Here is a 15,759-nt window from a genome sequence, read left to right as displayed (position 1 = left end):
TCTCGTGTGGTGGTTTGTATTTGTGGAGGGTGTGGGGGAAAGGCAGTTCTGGGCGGACTTCCTGAGGAGGATCCCTGCATCCTTAAGGCCTGTTGCTGGGCTGGAGAGCCACTGGCACGAGGCACAAGAAAACCTAAACTTCTGAACAATAGCTGGGGCTAGGAACGTAATGTCGGGAATTGTGTGGGGTGCAATCACACCACGCACACGCGTGCTCACACACGCGCGCTCGTACACGCGCGCACACACACACACTCCTTTGCCTTCTCTTCCTTTTCTCTTGCTTCCCCTCCTCCCTCTCTAACTGCTCCTTCTTTGCCTCCTTTGCTGGATCCTCCTCCAGCTCACCCCCTCTAACCACCGGTGTCCCCAGGGCCCGGTCCTGGCCCTCTCCTCTCCTCCCTCTATGCTACTGGCCGTGAGTTCGTCCGCTCCCATGGCCGTTGTCATTACTCTACGCTGATGCTCAAATGTCCGCATCCCACCGTCACCCTCAGCTTGCCCTTCAATCTTGCATCTCCCATTAATTGCCTTCCAGACATCTCAAACTGTGTCCAATAGACGTCTGTCTTAAACCATGTCTAAACCAGAATTCATTATCTCTCCCCTTAAGCCTTCCGCCCAATCCTCTCCATGTCACCTCAAATTCCGCCGGTGCCTTATCGCCTCTGGGATCAAACCCAGCATGCTCTGGGCCTGCTATCCTGCATGTACTCTTCGGCCCATTGACCCCCGGACCTGGAACGCTCTGCCTCTTGGGCAGAGGTAGGGCCTATCTCCCCAGCTTTCTTTTTTTAGAGTCGATTTCAAGTACCGGCTCCTGTGAGAAGCCTTCTCCAACCCCCTTCACTCCCGGGCCTTCCCCTGCTCATCATTTCCTCTGGATTCTGCACAGGGCCTGTTTGGCATAGATGTGTTTGCCCCCTCTTCTTCCTCCTCTCATTAGGTTGTGAGTTCTTTGAAGACCATCTTTTGCCGGCACTTGGCAGGGTACCTGGTATGCGGCAGGCGCTCAATAAATGTTTATGGATTATCTACAAAATCCCACGGGGTCTGCCCCACTCGAGGGGAGTGGGGAAGAGGGTCGGGAAGGTGGCTTAGAAGAAAGTTTGCGCCACAGAGTCTGGAGGGGAAGGTAGAGCAGGAATGGGGGCCGTGTTTGACCGAGTGGGATACACTCAATAAACCTTCCGAAAGCCGGGAAGATGAGAGAAGGGTAGAGAAAGGGCGAGCGAAACTCGGGGATGTTGCCCGGACAGTGCAGGAGGGGCTGGCCTCCCGGGCCCTTAAAGGGTGAGGAATGGCCAGAAGCCATCCAGTTTTTCTGAGACTGTGCTTGAGGGGAGTCCCGGGGACAAAAAGACAGAGCTGGGAGGGGGAAAGAGGATTGGCCTGGTTATTGGTCGTAACCACGGGTAAACTGAGGCTGGGAGATCCGGAGTTGGGAACGAAATCTAGTCTCCGGCAAAAGGGAGGAAGCGCCCGTGGGGCGTTTCGCAAAACCAAGAGAAAGTGGTGCCCCGGAAGTCGACTCTGTGGGAAGGGGGCTAGGGCATAAAGGATCGCCCCTAGGGCTCGCTGTCCCAGAGGCGTAGGGAAGTTGGATCACAGCGGCGCTCTTCCGAGGCCGTGTAGCTCGAACCCGAGCACTTGCTTCCGGTTTTCTGCTCACTTCTCTGCTCCTCGCGGTCCAGACTATCAGGCAGCACATCGTCTAGAACCAGGGCGACGGAGTCCGCGTGCCGGCACGCTCGTGCAAGTGTGGACAGGCCCAGATAGCTGGACGTGGAGGCAACTATGACCAGGGAGAGGGGTGAGCGCCAGCCCCCACGTCCGAGCGGCCCGGGCCGAGATCGGACTGGACTGGAGCAAGCCAGCCTGGGCGGGGTGGGGAACTGGGAGCCGGACCCCCGGCCGAGCGCGAGGTGGTTTGTGCCCCCGGCCGAGTGCGGGCCATGTGCCCCCGGCCGAGCGCGGGGTGGTTTGTGCCCCCGGCCGAGCGCGAGGTGGTTTGTGCCCCCGGCCGAGTGCGGGCCATGTGCCCCCGGCCGAGCGCGGGGTGGTTTGTGCCCCCGGCCGAGCGCGGGGTGGTTTGTGCCCCCGGCCGAGCGCGGGGTGGTTTGTGCCCCCGGCCGAGCGCGAGGTGGTTTGTGCCCCCGGCCGAGTGCGGGCCATGTGTCCCCGGCAGAGCGCGGGGTGGTTTATGCCCCCGGCCGAGCGCAAGGTGGTTTGTGACTCCGGCCGAGCGCGGGGTAGTTTGTGCCCGCGGCGGAGTGCTGGCCATGTGCCCCCGGCCGAGCGCGGGGTGGTTTGTGCCCCCGCCGAGCGCGGGGTGGTTTGTGCCCCCGGCCGAGCGCGAGGTGGTTTGTGCCCCCGGCCGAGCGCGAGGTGGTTTGTGCCCCCGGCCGAGTGCGGGCCATGTGTCCCCGGCAGAGCGCGGGGTGGTTTGTGCCCCCGCCGAGCGCGAGGTGGTTTGTGCCCCCGGCCGAGCGCGGGGTGGTTTGTGCCCCCGGCCGAGCGCGAGGTGGTTTGTGCCCCCGGCCGAGTGCGGGCCATGTGTCCCCGGCAGAGCGCGGGGTGGTTTGTGGGCCGAGCGTGGGGTGGTTTGTGCCCCCAGCGGAGCGCGGGCCATGTGTCCTCGGCAGAGCGCGGGGTGGTTTGTGCCCCCGCCGAGAGCGGGGTGGTTTGTGCCCCCGGCCGAGCGCGGGGTGGTTTGTGCCCCCGGCCGAGCGCGAGGTGGTTTGTGCCCCCCGCAGAGCGCGAGGTGGTTTGTGCCCCCGGCCGAGCGCAAGGTGGTTTGTGACCCCGGCCGAGCGCGAGGTGGTTTGTGCCCCCGCCCGAGCGCGAGGTGGTTTGTGCCTCCGCCCGAGTGCGGGCCATGTGCCCCCGGCAGAGCGCGGGGTGGTTTATGCCCCCGGCCGAGCGCAAGGTGGTTTGTGACTCCGGCCGAGCGCGGGGTAGTTTGTGCCCACGGCGGAGTGCGGGCCATGTGTCCTCGGCAGAGCGCGGGGTGGTTTGTGCCCCCGCCGAGAGCGGGGTGGTTTGTGCCCCCGCCGAGAGCGGGGTGGTTTGTGCCGCCAGCCGAGTGCGGGCCATGTGTCCTCGGCAGAGCGCGGGGTGGTTTGTGCCCCCGGCTGAGCGCGAGATGGTTTGTGCCCCCGGCGGAGTGCGGGCCATGTGTCCTCGGCAGAGCGCGGGGTGGTTTGTGCCCCCGGCAGAGCGCGGGCCATGTGTCCCTGGCCGAGCGCTGGGTGGTTTGTGACCCCCGCCGAGCACGGGCCATGTGTCCTCGGCAGAGCGCGGGGTGGTATTTGCCTCCGGCAGAGCGCGAGGTGGTATGTGCCTCCGGCCGAGCGCGGGCCATGTGCCCCCGGCAGAGCGCCGGGTGGTTTGTGACCCCGGCTGAGCGCGGGCTATGTGCCCCCGGCCGAGCGCAGGGTGGTTTGTGACCCCGGCCGAGCGCGAGATGGTTTGTGCCCCCGGCGGAGCGCGGGGTAGTTTGTGCCCACGGCGGAGTGCGGGCCATGTGTCCTCGGCAGAGCGCGGGGTGGTTTGTGCCCCCGCCGAGAGCGGGGTGGTTTGTGCCCCCGCCGAGAGCGGGGTGGTTTGTGCCGCCAGCCGAGTGCGGGCCATGTGTCCTCGGCAGAGCGCGGGGTGGTTTGTGCCCCCGGCTGAGCGCGAGATGGTTTGTGCCCCCGGCGGAGTGCGGGCCATGTGTCCTCGGCAGAGCGCGGGGTGGTTTGTGCCCCCGGCAGAGCGCGGGCCATGTGTCCCTGGCCGAGCGCTGGGTGGTTTGTGACCCCCGCCGAGCACGGGCCATGTGTCCTCGGCAGAGCGCGGGGTGGTATTTGCCTCCGGCAGAGCGCGAGGTGGTATGTGCCTCCGGCCGAGCGCGGGCCATGTGCCCCCGGCAGAGCGCCGGGTGGTTTGTGACCCCGCTGAGCGCGGGCTATGTGCCCCCGGCCGAGCGCAGGGTGGTTTGTGACCCCGGCCGAGCGCGAGATGGTTTGTGCCCCCGGCGGAGCGCGGGGTGGTTTGTGGGCGGAGCGTGGGGTGGTTTGTGCCCCCGGCAGAGCGCGGGCCATGTGCCCCCGGCAGAGCGCGGGGTGGTTTGTGGGCCAAGCGTGGGGTGGTTTGTGCCCCCGGCAGAGCGCGGGGTGGTTTGTGCCCACGGCCGAGCGCGGGCTATGTGCTCCCGACCGAATGCGGGCTATGTGCCCCCGGCCGAGCGCGAGGTGGTTTGTGCCCCCGGCCAAGTGCGGGCCATGTGTCCTCGGCAGAGCGCGGGGTGGTTTGTGCCCCTGGCCGAGCGCTGGGTGGTTTGTGACCCCCGCCGAGCACGGGCCATGTGTCCTCGGCAGAGCGCGGGGTGGTTTGTGCCCCCGGCCGAGCGCGAGATGGTTTGTGCCCCCGGCGGAGCGCGGGCCATGTGTCCTCGGCAGAGCGCCGGGTGGTTTGTGACCCCGGCTGAGCGCGGGCCATGTGCCCCCGGCAGAGCGCGGGGTGGTTTGTGACCCCGGCTGAGCGCGGGCTATGTGCCCCCGGCCGAGCGCAGGGTGGTTTGTGACCCCGGCTGAGCGCGGGCTATGTGCCCCCGGCCGAGCGCAGGGTGGTTTGTGACCCCGGCCAAGCGCGAGATGGTTTGTGCCCCCGCGGAGCGCGGGGTGGTTTGTGGGCCGAGCGTGGGGTGGTTTGTGCCCCCGGCAGAGCGCGGGGTGGTTTGTGGGCCGAGCGTGGGGTGGTTTGTGCCCCCGGCAGAGCGCGGGGTGGTTTGTGCCCACGGCCGAGCGCGGGCTATGTGCTCCCGACCGAATGCGGGCTATGTGCCCCCGGCCGAGCGCGAGGTGGTTTGTGCCCCCGGCCAAGTGCGGGCCATGTGCCCCTGGCCGAGCGCTGGGTGGTTTGTGACCCCCGCCGAGCACGGGCCATGTGTCCTCGGCAGAGCGCGGGGTGGTTTGTGCCCCCGGCGGAGCGCGGGCCATGTGTCCTCGGCAGAGCGCGGGGTGGTTTGTGCCCCCGGCAGAGCGCGGGCCATGTGCCCCCGGCAGAGCGCGGGGTGGTTTGTGACCCCGGCTGAGCGCGGGCTATGTGCCCCCGGCCGAGCGCAGGGTGGTTTGTGACCCCGGCTGAGCGCGGGCTATGTGCCCCCGGCCGAGCGCAGGGTGGTTTGTGACCCCGGCCAAGCGCGAGATGGTTTGTGCCCCCGGCGGAGCGCGGGGTGGTTTGTGGGCCGAGCGTGGGGTGGTTTGTGCCCCCGGCAGAGCGCGGGGTGGTTTGTGGGCCGAGCGTGGGGTGGTTTGTGCCCCCGGCAGAGCGCGGGGTGGTTTGTGCCCACGGCCGAGCGCGGGCTATGTGCTCCCGACCGAATGCGGGCTATGTGCCCCCGGCCGAGCGCGAGGTGGTTTGTGCCCCCGGCCAAGTGCGGGCCATGTGCCCCTGGCCGAGCGCTGGGTGGTTTGTGACCCCCGCCGAGCACGGGCCATGTGTCCTCGGCAGAGCGCGGGGTGGTTTGTGCCCCCGGCGGAGCGCGGGCCATGTGTCCTCGGCAGAGCGCGGGGTGGTTTGTGCCCCCGGCAGAGCGCGGGCCATGTGCCCCCGGCAGAGCGCGGGGTGGTTTGTGGGCCGAGCGTGGGGTGGTTTGTGCCCCCGGCCAAGTGCGGGCTATGTGCCCCCGGCCTAGAGCGGGGTGGTTTGTGACCCCGGCCGAGCGCGGGCCATGTGCCCCCGGCAGAGCGCCGGGTGGTTTGTGACCCCCGCCGAGCGCGGGCCATGTGTCCTCGGCAGAGCGCGAGGTGGTTTGTGCCGCCGGCAGAACGCGGGCCATGTGCCCCCGGCCGAGCGCGAGATGGTATGTGCCCCCGGCGGAGCGCGGGGTGGTTTGCGCCCCCGGCCGAGCGTGGGGTGGTTTGTGCCCCCGGCCGAGCGCAGGGTGGTTTGTGACCCTGGCCGAGCGCGCCGAGCGCCGGGTGGTTTGTGACCCCGGCAGAGCGCGGGGTGGTGTGTGACCCCGGCCGAGTGCGGGGTGGTGTGCCCCCGGCCGAGAACGGGCTATGTGCCCTCCTGGCGGCCCCGCTCGGAGGGGACGGCCGACACTTGGGCTCCCCCGGGGCCTTCTGCCCGCCAGTCTTGCCCCGCCCAGTCCCGTCCTGGCTCATCCCCTCCTCCCTTAGAACTTAACCCGCCCAACTCAGGCCAGAAGAGCAAGAAGCTGCAGCGGGGGAAGGAAGGGGGCGGGACGGCCGACGCTGGGGGTTGCGCCCCGCAATCGCAAGGGGGCCGGCTCAGGCAGCCGGAGCCGAGACAGCAGATGAACCACCAGCAGCAGCTCCACTCTCCGCTCCCTCTGCCCCCAGCCATTGCCTCCACCGTTGCCATCTCTGCTACGCCACCTCCACCGCCCTCTCTGTCACCCCCGAGGACCCTGCACGTGCAGCCCAAGTAAGTTATCCCGACGGCCCGCTGCGGGGCAGACCCCTAAGTCGACATCTCCCGGGAGGGAAGCCCAAGTGATCCAGGAGGAGGGGGTGATGTTGCGACAGGTGCGGCTCGGAGCCTCTGGGGGGGCTAGAGTAGGGGGCGGCTCGGCCTGGAAGGAGCGACAGTATAGACCCGCCCCCCCCCTAGAGCGGACGGGAGGGGGAGGGGGAGAGGCGGTTCTGAGAGTTCAGAGGCACTCTAATGGGAGGAGTGGGGGGGGGCGTGGCAGGCCCAGGGCTGGCCATTATTTCCCCCTAGACTTTGGGGGAAAGACCCCAAGAAGTTGAAACAGACTGAGGAGCTGATGAGTCTTCTTCAGTCGGGAGACGGAGACAGGCAGAGACAGCATACCCGCGGACCCCTACAGTGAGATTTTAGGGTTGTAGAGTTTAGAAGTAGAACGTGTAGTACACCCCTTCATGTGGCCGATGTTGGCCAACCCGGCTCTGGGGACGTCGCCGTTTAGGTAACGTGTGCCTTTAAGAGTTAAAGGACCAGGACCCTCAGCGAGTTGGTAGAGTGGACTTTTTTGGGTGATAGGGGGAGGGGACCTTTCCACTGACATACCTTTCCCTTCCCTAAAAGCAGCTGAGAATCTATTTATAACCTTTTCCCTGGCCAGCCGAGTGAAATCACCCCAGCTATAAATGCCACTCTCTCAATCCACTCTCTCCATAGTAGAGATAAGGTCTCCCTCCTCCCAAAAAAATTCCAAAAGAGGAAATTGACGTCAGCCCCATCCCCACTCCCTACCTCCAAAGAGCTAGGCCAAGTGACTGAGGGCAGAACACCCGAGCTCTTCGGGCCTGCTAGATTTTCCTGGGAACCCCCTAACTTGGGGTACAGTAGGTAGGGTAGTGGTGAAATCGACATGAGCTCAAGCAGCAGCAGCAGCGACAGGTAGGGGGGGGGCGCCTCAAATCCGAGGGGTCCGGAGCCAGAAATGGACCTCTTGCTGGGATCCTCCTGGCCGGGGCAGGGCTGAGCAGCCCTGAAGAATGGGTTGGGGGTGGGGGATGGGGAGTGGAGTGTGGGGGAAGGGAGAATCCGGTGGGGACGAACTGGAGATTGGAGGGAGGACCGGGGGAGGCCAAGAAGGCTTGGAGGGTAACCTGAGGCCTTCCCTCTCCACCCCTACCAACAAGCTCACATCTTGCATGTGGCCACGAGTCCACTGACCTGGAGGTGAGAGCTGGTCGGGTGCTACCCCCCATGGTACTGGAGGGCCTTCTGGGCTCTGATGATGAGGAACAGGAAGACCCCACCGATTACTGCAGGGGTAATAGAGAGCCGCCAAAGCCAACTTGGCCTCCCCCTTTGGCTGGGAGGTGGGGGCAAAGGGTCCCTCCCAGGCGGGCAGCCCGAAGGCAGAGAGCGAGGCAGCTCAGTCTCTCCCCTCTCGGGAAGGAGTGGGGGCGGGGGTGAGGGGTGAAAGTGATAACATCTCGGCCCTTCTCGTTCCCCTGCCCGAGTTCTTTTATGCCGGGGGGAGGAGAGAGAGAGAGAGGAGGGCCAGGTTTCCTCTGTAAGGAGGCCGGCAAGATCTGCTGGGCTTCTGGACTGCGGTCCCCATGATTAGGACACGGAGTGAGCCTGTGAGGGACGGGACGGAAGCAGAGGCCCGGCACTGACTCCGAGGTGGGAGAAATGGGATCCTAACTCCGGCGGGGTAGCCACGAAGTCGCCTTCCCTCCCCCAGGTGGTTACTACCCGGTGAAGATTGGAGACCTGTTCAATGGACGATACCACGTGGTTCGAAAGCTGGGGTGGGGCCACTTCTCCACCGTCTGGCTCTGCTGGGATATCCAGTGAGTGGCTGCCCTCCAGGACTCTCCTCCCAGCCCATTTGGCCGGTGCCTGGGAGTGTGTGTGGGCTCCCCCTCCCAGCCTTGGATCTGGGGGGGCCGGACGCTGACTTTGGCGGGGTCTCTTTTGTAGGCGGAAACGGTTTGTGGCTCTGAAGGTGGTGAAGAGTGCTGTCCATTACACCGAGACCGCTCTGGATGAGATCAAACTGCTGAAATGTGTAGGACTCCGTCTCCCTTAGGGAGACTCTCCATGTCTCCTTTCCGCCCTGCCCTGCCCCGCCCCCCACGTCCCACTGGGTTCGAGGGGTGCAGACCGAGAGAACGGGGCTCCCCGCTCCCGCAGGGGAGGGAGAACTGCGGAACACATTCCTAGATGGCGTGAAAGGCTCTTCGCCTTGGCGCCCCCTCCCCCAGTCTAGTCCCCTCTGATCAGTACCCAAACGCCTCCAGGTCCGGGATAGCGATCCCAGTGACCCCAAAAGAGAGACTGTGGTGCAGCTCATCGATGACTTCAAAATCTCAGGGATCAATGGCGTCCGTATCCTTGGAGCTTTGGACGGTGTGCGGGAGGGATTGGGGGGGGGGGACGGGACTGGAGAAGGTGAATAGTAAAAAAGGTCTGGCGGCCCAGTACTGCCGGCCTTAAAGAAATGAAACCGGAAAGGGGGGGGGCAGTGCTAAGAAGGTGGCCAAGGATCCCCCTGGGTTTGGGAAATCACGGAGGCCCCTCTGCAAAGCTATCTGGGAGCGTCTCTTTCCCATCCCCTGGGCACCGGGGCGGGGGGGGGGGGGGCACAGCCCCAGGAGGGAGCGCCCATCCAGCTGCTGCTCGATTCTAGTGCCTTCACTCCCCTACCCGCCAGATGTGTGCATGGTATTGGAGGTTCTGGGCCACCAGCTCCTCAAATGGATCATCAAATCTAACTACCAGGGCCTGCCCCTCTCCTGCGTGAAGAACATCATCCGGCAGGTAGAGCTGGCTTTGGAACTGGGGGAGGGGCGGGCTAGGGGCACTTACAAAGGGCAGGGGGCTTCTGAGAGACCAGCGAGGCTCCAGTCTAGGAAGCCCTCCAGTCTGCTAGGCACCGTACCCACTACTTCAGACCCAAAGAAAAGCAAAAACTCGACCCTCAGGAAGCAGCTGCTCTGCCCCAGCGCTTGGCGATTGCTCACAGGTGGATTCCCAGTTTTGCTAGTGTTGTGTGCGTGTGAGCATACAATCAGGTGTGCGCCAGGTTCCCGCCTCTCGGCTAACCTGGACGAGCACCCCGTCTCCCATGATCCCAGGCCTCCAAGAGCAATAGAGCAGCCAGCCACAGCCCAGAGCAGGAGTTCCAACTGAAGTTGCTCACTTCACCACCCCAGTCCTCTGGGTTTTTGTCCCGTATTATGGAATTTCTACATTGGATTTCTGGCTACTCTACTGGACTTCTCCTGGCTTCTCTGTTCTTTTGACCAATTCTTTAATTTTTAAACTACTATCAATTTTTTTTTAATGAAGCAATTAGGGTTAAGGAACACAGCTAGTGTCAAGTATTGGAGGTCAAATTTGAACCCGGGTCCTCCTGACTCTATAGCTGCCCCTTATTTAAAAAAAAAATTTTTTTTAACAATTTCTGACTTTGAGTTTGAGATCTCATCATGCTAGGCCCTCATCATTCATCATTCATCTATCATCTCATTTATCTATCTTTCCAATCAGTTTTAGCTATTTCTCTATCCAATCTATTTCTAGCTAATCTATTTCCACCTAATCTATTTCTATTTTATTTCTTTAATCTAGCTCTAATTTATTTCTCTAATCCAATTCTCTCTAATCTAATTTAGTCGATCTATTTAATCTAGTTCTCTATATATCCCTTGAGTCCTTGAGTCTCGTCCTCAGAACTCCCAAGCAAATTCTGTTACTATCTTTTAGTTCTTAATAAGATAAAATGTTGATAATTTGGTGGGTAGGTGAGCCTAAGTTTATTCATCTGTAAAATGAAAGGTTGGGGCCAAATAACCTCTTAAGATCTCTTTCTACCACAAATCTCGGAGTCTGTGACTCTTCGCTGGAGGGAACCTGGGGGAAATCCAGTTGATCACTGATGGTTCCACCACTAGGTACTTCAAGGCCTGGATTACCTCCACACCAAATGTAAAATCATCCACACTGACATCAAGCCAGAGAACATTCTTCTGTGCGTGGGTGAGGTCTACATCCGAAGACTGGCGGCAGAGGCCACGCTGTGGCAGCAGTCCGGGGCCCCCCCTGTCTCTGGCAACACTGGTATCACTTAAACTGGGGAGGTGGGAGTGGGGAGGTGCCTTCCCTTGGCCCCCGGTTCCAGGTCCTGGGATCTAAGACTTTCGACTGCATTTGGCTCCCTTAACTTTCTCTCTTTCTGTCTCCCCTCCACGCTGTCATGTCTGCCTCCTTCCCAGTGAGCTCTGCGCCTCAGCAGATCATGGTAAATTGGTGTCCTGTCCAAAGTAATGTAAGGGACATAGTCATGGTGCAGGGAACCAAGATTCAGGGGTCGTGTTCTTTCTGCCACCTAGTCCTGAGGGGAACCTGGGCTGTGGGTGGGAGTAGCTCCGATTGCAGCCTTGTTGAATAAATCTAGTTGATAAATGTGCCTTAGATTCTCTGAGAACTCGGAGGAAAAATGGACTCTGGTTTGGCTTGGTTGGATTTTTAAGTTACTTTTCAAGTTTCTCAGTCAACTTTTTTTTCCCCTGAGGCAATTGGGGTTAAGTGACTTACCCAGAGGCACACAGCTAGGAAGTATGAAGTGTCTGAGGTTGGATTTGAACTCGGGTCCTCCTGACTTCAGGGCTGGTGCTCTATCCACCCACCCAGCTGCCCCTCAAAGTCAACTTTGAAGAATTCTTTTTGAGCATCATTCATTCGAGCAGTGTTTACTGAGCACCCCTTCTCTTTGCTGAAAGAGTCCCTAAGGACTTCTGGGGCTGACTTGGGCCTGCCCTCAGGGAGTTTATAGGCTGGCCCAATTTGCAATCATCTTCCGAGAATAGGTTGATCTTGGATTCCCAGGCCAGGTCCCTTCTGAGTGTCACAGAGAGTGACCTTTGAATAAAAATGATAGCTACCCTTAGGGAAAGGCATGTTGGGGAATCCACCTCGATGTTCCAGGACACCACGGACCAGAGCGGCCATTGAAATTCTAAAATCAAATGTTTGTGAAATGGGCAGTGTGTGTACCAGGGCACAGCGGCGCCTACTAACCAACTAGAAAGCTCTTGGAGACGCCCACCCTCCCCACCCCCTCATTACCAAGAAGGAAACTGAGGGCCAGAAGGGGGACGGATTTGGTCCCAGTGGCAGAGCTGGGTCACGAAGGAGGGAAGTTTGGGGATTTATTGACCTGCATAGGGATTTTAGAGGCAATCTAGTCTAACTCCCTTACCTTAAGGAGTGATTAGGGGGCACGGCAGTGTGCAGAGTTCTAGGCCTGAAATCAGGAAGCCCCGAGTTCAAATCCAGCCTCAGACATTTACTAGCCATGTGATCCTGGGCAAGCCACTGCCCCCGTGCCTCAGTTTGCTCAAATGTAAAAGAGGGGTAGCTTCCATGTCTCACAGTTGTTGTAGGAATCAAAGAAGATAGTCATTATAACACACTTAGCTCAGGCTAGTATTATTATTTCCATGCTGTGACGGGGGTGGGGGTGGCGGGGATAGGGACTGAAAATTCTCCTAGGGTCTCTGGACCGTACTTGTGATCTCAAAGGTGAATGAGCCAATCTGGGGTCCCTTGGCTGGAAACTGTTAATGGGGGGGGGCATGTGACCCTTGGGAGGATGAGAAGTTCTTCTCCTCCCCCTTCCTCATCCTTCATCCATCTTGGCTTCTCTTTGCTTAGAATGGAAAGCTCTCTAAGAACAAGAAGAAGAAGTTAAGACGCAAGCAGAAGCGGCAGAAGCAGCTACTGGAGGAGCGCCTTCGGGACCTTCAGCGCCTGGAAGACCTGGACGGGGAGGGGGGCCTGAAAGGCCTGCTGACCCCACCCCTCCAGCCTCCTGACGTAGACTCCGATGAAGCTGCAGGGGCCACATGTGAGTGGGGCTTTCTTTGCTGTGGAAGGAGGAGGAGGGACCATCTTCCTTACCCCCCATCACACTGGCCCGTATCTCCCACAGTCACCAACTCACAGCTGGGCGAAAGCGGAGGGACCACCCTTGCCGAGGCTCTGGGGAGCAGCCTGGCCTGCAGTCCCCAGAGTCTGACCTCCTCTTCGGGCTGCCACCCGTGGGGCGGTGAAGGGGCCTCCCCGGCCTCTTCCTCACCACCTTGGGGACAACGGACCGGCGATCGAGGCTTCAGCCCCGACTCGCAGACTTCTGGATTTTCAGGGTCCCTCTTCTCTCCCACTTCGGGCTCCACCCTCTCGGGCTTCTCAAACCGTCAGGAGAAGGGGGGACTTCTGTCCCTCAACAGTACGTAGGGGGGCACGTGGCTGGATTGGCTAGGAAGCTCCCCGGGCTGGAGCCAGCCTTATAGCTCCCTCTTCTTTCCTTCCCCCGACTCAGGAACACTCAATGCCTCGGACTTCCTGATTAACCCTCTGGAACCCCAGAATGCAGACAAGATCAAGATCAAAATCGCTGATCTCGGCAACGCTTGCTGGGTGGTACGGTGATGGGGGGAGGCGGGGAATCGGCCCCTTCACCCTCCGAGGTCCCCACGGGCCGTTCCGGCCGCTAGGTTTGGGTCGGGCAGCGCCACCAGCGCCGTAGACAGACGCGAAATGGGTCGTGCACGTGCAAAGGTTTCTGGGTCCGGGTCTCTCGCCTTGTCTTACTTTTTGCTGGGAAATTTACTAATTCTATTACTAAGGCCAGCATGTTTCTCAATAAAAGGATGATCATGTGGCCATCTCCTAGGCCAGAGACCACCAGGGCTGACGTCTTCTTTTGGAAGAAGAATGTTCAGAGGGACATGGTTAACAATGAATGAGACAATGAATTTCACAATGAGGGGCCGGACTTGAACTTTGCCATCTTCTTTAGTGACCCTCGATCTAGTCAAAGGATCTGTGCCCCGACCCGTGGGAGCAGAACACAATGGTTCCCCCACTTGGGTGGGTCTGAACAAGAAAGTTACTCCAATCTCATTATCAGCCATGGCCTGAGACGGGACTTTTAAAGGGGGGACTCTGGATCCCCCCAAATCCTCGGTGGCTAATAAGCATTTCTCTCATTCCCTCGTTTGATTCCATAGAGAGGCATGGCCTCGAGTCCCTAACGGATAGGACAGATACTTTGTCGAGTTTTTAACTGCCCCACTGTTTCTCAGGGGTCCCGTCTGGGAGTGATCTTGGGGCCTTTCAATGACCCTGGCCAAGCTAAAGCCGAGAACGCCAGGGCTCCCCCTGAGTGGCGGCCGGGGGGGGGCGGGGGGCCCAGCACCTGCATCCTCTCATCCCTGCTGCCTTCCAATCAGAGCGTCTGGGATGGGCTGTGCTTTTTTTTTTTTTTTAATAACTACTTCAATGGAACTCACCTCCTCTGTAGTGTCGGGGCTTCATTTAAAACTCTTCTGAGAAGGGATCTATGACAGAAAAGGTTAGGGCCCCTAAGTGTGGGTAGAGCATTCCAGAGAGGAGGGGGTGGGGCAGGCCCCTTCCACGTGGGCCAAGGTTGCAAGGCCCTTTTTCAGGGCCTCGGGAGGCACTAGAAGGCAGGGAGGGGTGGAAGGTCCCAAGCGTTTCAGAGGTCAGGACGAGCAAGGTCGAGAACAACTAGCCCGATTCTTCTGTTCCTCAGACTTGAGGCCGACCGGAATCGGGGCCCGTCTCCAGCAACCTCTCTCCCTTATTCCCACAGCACAAACACTTCACTGAGGACATCCAGACCAGACAGTACCGGGCAATAGAGGTGCTCATTGGAGCTGAATATGGCACATCTGCTGATATCTGGAGCACTGCCTGCATGGTAGGACCCACACAAAAGGGTAGGCCCCTTCTTTTGGGCCTAGAGTCAACTTTCCCCATTTCATTCTCTTTTTATCCCCTCTCCCCCTCCCTCCTCCCCCCAGGCTTTTGAATTGGCCACAGGAGACTATCTGTTTGAGCCTCACTCTGGAGAGACCTATACTCGAGATGAAGGTGGGTAACATATATGCAGAGGGACGTGGGACTCTACTCCCCCTGGGGGACGAGAAAAAGGGAAGAAGGCGAGAGGGACAGAGCACTTATTGTAGCTCTCGCCTCCCTCCCAGATCACATTGCTCACATTGTGGAACTCCTAGGAGACATCCCTCCAGCCTTTGCCCTCTCTGGCCGATATTCCCGGGAATACTTCACTAGACGAGGTACTAAGTGGGCTGGCTCCGAGGGCCTCTGGGACACGAGAGGGGATGGAGGAGAAAGCGGGTGGCCGCCAGCCTTGGAGTCAGTTACAGTTAGAGACCTGCCTAGTGCTGGAGGCTGGGTTTTTCCATCTTAGCCAGCTGTTAGCCAAGGATTCTACGTGGTCAGGGTCCCCGGGGAGCCCTCATTAGAGATAGGACTGTGTGTACTAAATCCCAACTCTGCTGCTGAGCCCTGGCCTCAGGGATTGGCACCAGAACCATCTCTTCAAGAACAAGTAGGATAGAAAGACAAAGTCAAGGAGTATGGGAGTCCTGGCAGGACAGTGGGAACAATTGGAGCCAAAGATGACCTGTGTGGGAGGAGCAGTTTGGTTAAATGGCCAGGGTCACACAGCTAGTAAGTGTGAAGTGTCTGAGGTCATATCTGAACTCGGGTCCTCCTGACTGCAGGGCCCCAGCCCCGCAGCCAACTTCCAACCAAGCTAACCAACTTCTGCTGTCCTAGGTGAGCTCCGTCACATTAAAAACCTCAAGCACTGGGGTCTATATGAAGTCCTCATGGAGAAATATGAGTGGTCGCTGGAGCAAGCAACACAGTTCACAGACTTCCTGCTGCCCATGATGGAGTATATCCCTGAAAGGCGGGCCACTGCTGCTCAGTGCCTCCAGCACCCCTGGCTTAACTCCTAAACCCAGGCTCCTCCCGTTCTCCCTGTCCTAGTTTGCCGTGGTAGAGGGTGGCCTGCTTTTTAAATGTACCTTGGGACCCTGCCAGGCAGGAGGAGACCATCTCAAGAGGTCAGGGCACCATTTCAAGTGTGTTCGGGCACCGGGCCCACACCATCAGTGCCTGGGTTGCTGGGAAAGGGATTCAAAGCTGATCCGATCCCATCCCCTGTCTGTCTCGGAACCTTGGTGCATTCCCCCTTTCAGGCCCATAGATTATATATTAAGTTGGGTTGGACCATTAGCGGCATTTCTGGAGGATTTAGAGTTGTTTCCCAAACTGTTTTCCTCCTTTCTAATCCCAATTTTCAGCTCAGGGCATGAAGAAAAAGAAAAAAAATAAAATTGTTTTTCTTACTGAATTGTTTTTTTTTTTTTTTTTTTCCTTGTTTGAATTCGTTCCATGAACATAGCTAGTGTGATGGGGCCC

General features: G+C 59.9%; 1 protein-coding gene across 2 annotated transcripts; it reads left to right on the top strand.

Moving 5' to 3' along the window:
• The first annotated feature begins 5,994 nt into the window (after positions 1-5,994).
• Positions 5,995-15,691, top strand: SRPK3 (SRSF protein kinase 3). Of its 2 annotated transcripts, XM_051969110.1 has the most exons (16): positions 6,365-6,438; positions 6,736-7,377; positions 7,623-7,756; positions 8,177-8,285; positions 8,416-8,503; positions 8,736-8,823; positions 9,149-9,255; positions 10,392-10,557; positions 10,713-10,738; positions 12,154-12,346; positions 12,431-12,727; positions 12,821-12,921; positions 14,117-14,224; positions 14,328-14,397; positions 14,511-14,603; positions 15,109-15,691. In XM_051969110.1, exons 2-16 carry the CDS (start codon positions 7,349-7,351, stop codon positions 15,291-15,293), a joined length of 1,794 nt encoding a protein of 597 aa, XP_051825070.1. In that variant the 5' UTR covers positions 6,365-6,438; positions 6,736-7,348; the 3' UTR covers positions 15,294-15,691. The 2 variants fall into 2 exon arrangements, with proteins under 2 accessions (XP_051825071.1, XP_051825070.1); XM_051969111.1 differs by lacking the exon at positions 6,736-7,377 and having other exon boundaries at positions 5,995-6,438.
• The last annotated feature ends 68 nt before the right edge of the window (positions 15,692-15,759 follow it).

This window comes from Antechinus flavipes, chromosome X (assembly GCF_016432865.1).
Source record: "Antechinus flavipes isolate AdamAnt ecotype Samford, QLD, Australia chromosome X, AdamAnt_v2, whole genome shotgun sequence".
Taxonomy (NCBI): domain Eukaryota; kingdom Metazoa; phylum Chordata; class Mammalia; order Dasyuromorphia; family Dasyuridae; genus Antechinus; species Antechinus flavipes.
The sequence above is the reverse complement of the archived record's forward strand: the minus strand, read 5'-3'. Positions and strand labels throughout refer to the sequence as shown.

What these genes read in the sequence shown, in the direction of transcription:
- SRPK3 (XM_051969111.1), top strand. Translation starts at nt 6,308, where the DNA reads ATGAACCACCAGCAGCAGCTCCACTCTCCGCTCCCTCTGCCCCCAGCC. An exon ending in CCCTGTCTCTGGCAACACTG is followed by an intron (nt 10,558 to 10,712) that starts GTATCACTTAAA and finishes CCTCCTTCCCAG; the next exon opens with TGAGCTCTGCGCCTCAGCAG. An exon ending in CTGCGCCTCAGCAGATCATG is followed by an intron (nt 10,739 to 12,153) that starts GTAAATTGGTGT and finishes CTCTTTGCTTAG; the next exon opens with AATGGAAAGCTCTCTAAGAA.